The sequence below is a fragment of the Protobothrops mucrosquamatus genome, unplaced genomic scaffold (assembly GCF_001527695.2).
Source record: "Protobothrops mucrosquamatus isolate PMUCROS unplaced genomic scaffold, P.Mucros_1.0 scaffold_275, whole genome shotgun sequence".
NCBI classification, from domain to species: Eukaryota; Metazoa; Chordata; class Lepidosauria; order Squamata; family Viperidae; genus Protobothrops; species Protobothrops mucrosquamatus.
In genome coordinates this window covers 432,851-438,850 of record NW_015386351.1, presented here as the reverse complement: position 1 = coordinate 438,850, position 6,000 = coordinate 432,851, and the positions used below count along the sequence as shown (strand labels likewise).

General features: G+C 36.8%; 1 protein-coding gene across 1 annotated transcript in view; it reads left to right on the top strand.

The window, feature by feature from the left end:
- The window catches only part of CDKAL1 (CDK5 regulatory subunit associated protein 1 like 1), a 297,422-nt gene that overhangs the window by 90,112 nt on the left and 201,310 nt on the right, over nucleotides 1–6,000 (top strand). Inside the window, exons 6-7 of the mRNA XM_015831691.1 lie at nucleotides 466–562; nucleotides 2,978–3,026. Coding sequence (XP_015687177.1) covers nucleotides 466–562; nucleotides 2,978–3,026 — 146 coding nt within the window. The remainder of the gene's footprint in view (nucleotides 1–465; nucleotides 563–2,977; nucleotides 3,027–6,000) is intronic.

Below are 6,000 nucleotides of genomic sequence, written 5' to 3'. Positions count from 1 at the left end.
TAAGGAGAAACTTCCTGACAGTTAGAACAATTAACCAGTGGAACAACCTGCCTCCAGAAGTGGTGAATGCTCCAACACTGGAAGTTTTTAAGAAGAGACTGGACAGCCGTTTGTCTGAAATGGTGTAGGGTTCCTGCCTGGGCAGGGGGTTGGACTCGATGACCTCCAAGGTCCCTTCCAACTTTATTATTATTATTATAAGTACAACAGTATTTGCCATTATTGTTGCTCTCCTCACCCCAATCCTTACCTGTATTCCAAATCATCTCTGGAGAATCCTCCAGCCCTCCAGGGAAGATTTGAAGGATATGTGGGATAGAGGTGCAATTAAGAATCTGCTTGCTGGCAGAATGACACAATTAGGCAACATTCTTGGTTTTCCAATCATTTCATACTGTGTCAGAAGTGATGCAAAGTTAGTGAATGTTAATTAAACGAATGTGTTCTGCCATTTGTTCATTTTAGGAAAGCACAAGAAGGAAAAAAGAAAATTGTTCTAGCTGGATGTGTTCCACAAGCCCAGCCCCGACAAGACTATCTGCATGGACTGAGCATTATTGGGGTGAGAATATTATGGCTTGTATTGAAATTCTCTCAGAACTTGAGCCTGAGGAGTTGTAAGAACCTAAAATGTTATTTTAGCTATACATTTTGCTAATCTAATCTCAAAAAGTTGTTTCTGAACATCTGCCTAAGATTTTACCATATCCTACATTATACCATAAACCTGGAAAATTGGTGAATTATAGAGAACAGGATTATACACACTTCAATGTAATATTTATACTGATCTTGGCTGATGGAACTGCCAAATGCTCTCAGTTTATTCCTCTCCGGTCAAGAAACTGATGTTTTTAAGTTAAATTGACATCAGTAAGGTTTTCTAGAATAGCAACATCTTTAGCTTTATTTAGACAGTTTTGGAATTTGAACATTCCTTGAATACATCCCATGTTAGGAGAAAGAAAAGATAATGCACTCACAAAAAAGCTTTGGAGATTTGTTTCCTATATTTATATGCAGGTTGTCTCAAACATGTATAATCTTTCCTAGAATTTTTCATATTGGATTGATATGCCCTTTGTTTTAAAATGGTCGCGCTGAAAAGGCAGTTTATCCAGACATTGACATAAACAGGTAATCAATAAGATACCTCCCCCTTTAAGTAAAGGTTTGCACACTAATTTGGAGGGTGTTTTGATGTCAATTTCCCGATCTGAATGTCATAGAGGAGCCATCTGACAGATTGAAGAAACACAGTGGAATGGGTGCATTGGAATCATTTAATATATGATTAAAGGAGTGTGCTCATAAAGTGATATAGATCATATGTCAGACATAACGAGTGCAGGGAGGACAAGTATCACTGAAACCAGAATAAAGATAAGCTTGAGGGCTTGGAATTACGGGCCATTGCCCAAAAAAGTAAATTGGCCTTTTCATCCAATGCTATGTCATAATGTGATTTTTTAAAATTTTGTGTAATATGCAAGTACAGTATATTTATTCTGAGTTCATTTTATATGCAGATCAAGCCACTGTGGCTCTTTTAGCACAACATAGTTATATATTCTGACATGTGTGAAACTGGCATTCCCAAGCGCATTTGCTAATCTCATTAAACACAACACATGTTACTTCCAGCTGTGACCAAGATTTCACATTAAACCACGTTTTTTAAAAAAAAGTATTTACTGATAATGATTGGATTCAAAAACATGTGAATCCATAAAACATGTTTATCTATGGGGCATGGTGGCTTAGCAGTTAAGATGCTGAGCTTGTCAACTGGAAGGTTGGCAGTTCAAAGCCCAAGTACCGTATGACAGGGTGAGCTCCCGTTCTTACCCCAGCTCCAAAACATGCAAATGCAAGTAGATAAATAGGTACCACTTTGGTGGGAAGGTAACAGCATTCTGTGCGCTTTGGCATATAATCATGCTGGCCATATGACCATGGAAATGTCTTTGGATAATGCTGGATCCCTCACCTAAGAAACAGATACGCCCACCCCCTAGAGTTGGGACAAAACTGGACAGGGGAAACCTTCCCCCCTTTTTTTTTTTGTGGTTCAGTACAGGAATTAGTAATCTTTTCAGGCAGTAAAAGGCACTTTGGCTATTTCACACAATATAATAGTTATATCCACAGCATTACATTTGTTCAAAAAAGCAATCTGAAGCTTTTTGACATTCCTAGATTTTTTTTTTTTAAATTTCAGTTTATAGTAACCAATCTCATACAATAAACCTGGTTGTATATATGTATATGGATGTTCTCCACTGGATTATTTATGGTCAGACATAGCTACTTACAGTAATTCCATGGCTTGAAGAGGAAATATTTTCATTGAGATTCTTAGTGAATGTTGCTGGTCCTTGTAAACTCTGAACTTCCAAGCATTGTATATGCAGCTTTTTTCTGTAGACATTTTAAGTGACTGAGCTGTAAAATTGCTTATCAGGCTTTTTAGAAAGAGACTGGAGTGCAGAATTTGAATGTCTTCCAAATTTTCTACTACTATTCTCTTGTTCAGGGATGCTGTCAGTTCTTGCTAATAGTACAGCTTATTGGCCACCATTCATAATTATATAAATTCTCTACTTTGTAGATTTATGTAAGCTGTCTTTCTAAAAAAAAAAAAAAAAAGCCTGCAGTGATATTTCCTTTATAATTGGTTCTTACTGCATTGAGTAATTCTTTTTGCTGGCATGAAATTGGTGCTAAACTTTGTTGTAAGATGGCTTTTATATTTTAAGAGCACAATATGAGTGCAGTAAAACATAGGCATTGACTTTTATTTGATTCCCTTTTCAATCTGTCTTGCAAGCAGAAACATGTAAGTAGAAAGCATATTGCAAAAAGTGCAGGGGCTCCTTTATGTGGATTAAATACATTCAAGAATATATTTGAAAAAGGGTCTTTCAAAGGTCATCTGAATATTCACAGCTTGATTTATTAATTTATTGCGTTTCAGGTTCAACAGATAGATCGTGTAGTGGAAGTCGTTGAGGAAACTATTAAGGGTAAGCTATTCAACTGAAATAATGCATGCATTCGTTCTTCTCAGTGCTCACTCCTGATGTTGCTTTGATCACATACAGTATATCCCTAAGGAATCTCCTGTTGAAATCGGCCACATACACATTCAAAATACTTACTGAAATGTAAATATTCAGCAGGTGCCACGTACATCAGAAAAACAAAATATACGGAAAGCTGATCCAAATTAATATAGATCACCCTAGCTGGTTTGCTCAGTAATTGGTTTTTTAATATTTAATACTTTTTAACAATTTGAATTTCAGTGTTCCTTTTTATATTAAACAGATCGTGACGTGTTTCAGACAAATTAAGATTCATTTACTGCAGTATTGAATTGTATCAGATGTCAAGTGTTGCATCAAAGATACATGGGGTTTTAGAATGCAGAAAAATATGGTATGAATTTTATAAAGCAGAGAGTGCCTTTATTTTCTTAGTTCATATAGCCTGTAGAGAAGACTCAGAAGATATAATTTGAATAGAGAATAAATTAAAATGTTTCTATACTGAAAATAACTGGTTTGGCCAACTTAAACATCAAGTGATCTGTTTTATTAATACTCTCACTAAAACTAGCTTCTTCTTTTTTTTAAATAAAATTTTATTGATTTTTATAATTAAACAACAAATAACAATAAGATGCATTTACATACACAAGCAGAGAAAACAAAAATAATCCAAGTCAATACATTGTCAGAAATGCTCGGCAGTCCCCGCCTTGCCTCCACCCTCATCCACTTTCCTATCCTTCCTCCCTCTAGCCCACAACCTCTCCTCCTTCCTCCTTTCCACCTACATCCCATCTTTTTTCCAACCACCTCCTCGAGTGCAATTTGGTATACCAGCCGAGCATCTTCTCTTATCAATACAATTCTTGTTTACCTATAACATGTGCATACATCAATTTTTATAATTCCCCTAATCCCCTTCCCCCCCTAGACTTCCCGGAACCAAATACAGGATTGAAACACATCCCATTCCATATCTAAATTACAATTTAACTAAACAAACATAATACAATCAATATATACCTACTTTAACTCTAATAAAGCAATAAGTAAAAACAGTAAATCTACTCAAAAAACTATATGATATTTATTCACTCCATACTTTCTCTAAATATAATCTATCCACCTTCAACATTTAAGCTTTAAGTCCTTTAAAATGCATCATTCCACAACCGGAAAGAAAGTGAAAGTTTTCCTTTTGTTAAAGAGAAGCAGCGCTTCCGCGGCCATTTTCTTCTCACTTTCACTTATAACAAGTAACCAAAATCCCAGTGAAATCTTTGAGTTAAAGTCACCATTTAACTATAGTAAAAATCCCCTGTCAGGTTCCGTCTGTTCAAAAGTTACTCACACGCAGATACAAAGTAGCAGCAGTGGCGGCGACGTCTAGCTTCACTCCAAGGAGCGAAGACACTCCAAGCTGCGGAGAAGAGGTCCAGACTCCGGGGGAGTTCACACCTTCATCCCCCCAGGATCGTTCCTGGGGGGACTAGGGAAGTCTACCCCTATCCGAACCAAACTCACTTTCTCCCCTTCGCCCGGGGAGAAAGTTCCAAGCCGCAAAACAGCTGATCCGCGCTGTTTTGACGGCTTTGACGCAGTCCCGGGCAGGAGGCTAAGAGGAAAGCCTCCATCGACGAAGCCTCGCCACCGGAGGTCCCCTAAAACTAGCTTCTTAATGGCAGCTGATCTCAATTTTGGACATTGCATCCTGTTTGTCATTTGGATCCAGTTGTTATAAAAATCTTAATTTCCAACAAAATCTATGCAAACTTTGCCAAGATCATTAAACTGTAATGTAACAAATTACCTTTGGGATGATAGTCAGAAGATGTTAGATAAAAATATTAAATTAGGGGTTTTGGCAGTATACATATAGTCCATATAAGATAAACATACAGAAAGAGAGAGGAACATGAAAGTACTTATGAGAGACTGTAAGTGACTTTGAGGTTTACCTTAAGGCTTTATGAAATAGGAGAGGGGTCTAGCAAAAATGGCTTTGTGCAGAATGCACGCAAAGGCTGTATATTTGGGAGAATATAGGTATTTGCAACATCTATACAGAATCCTCTAAGCCTTCCTTCCAGAAAGGTATCTTCTACGGACTGTTTTTAAAAAACAGAATGTAAATCAGAGATGCAGGATTTTAAATTTCCTAAGTTAGCAGAATGTAATGTAATGAAAGAATGGCTTAAAAACAGTGAAGCCTTGTATTGGACAGCCATTTGTCTGAAATGGTACAGGGTTTCCTGCTTGAGCAACAGGTTGGACTATAAGACTCCAAGGTCCCTTCGAACTCTGTTATTCTATTATTAAAATATAACTTCTGATGCCCATCATTGTTCTGAGCAGAACAAAGAGGAGAGAGAAGAATGGGAAAAGAAAAAGATAAAAGATAGCAAATACAAAGGGAAAGAGGAATAGAGCAAATGAATGTTAAGGCATAAGCCTCAACTTCTCAGTTTCCATGCATGCTTCTCTTTGAAATACTGTATATAGATAATAACGATAGACTCGGTCCACAAAACATAGTATGGATTTTTTAAAGTTACATATGTGAAATACTGTCATTTAGAATTATGACTTGTGACTAGATTGTAGACTTGCTTAACATCTGGCTGACCAATTATTGTAGCAGGCTGAATTGGGAAGAGGGGGAAAACGTGTAGAAATGCACCAGACATGTATTCCTCAGGGCAACTGTTGCTTGTCTATAGAAACCCTTCTCTGTCCAATTCAAAATTTGCTTGATAGGCGAACGAGGAGTTTAGCATTCTTGTTCTAATATTCCTTCTCATGTGAGACAAAGTCAAGTTTTACAGCTTACACTGCATGGAATTTAGAATGCACATCTTATATTCCCATTTCCTGTATTTATGAAACAGAGTGGACATTAGAAATATAATACTACCTTAAACTAATTTTTACAGTATTCATAAAAAAA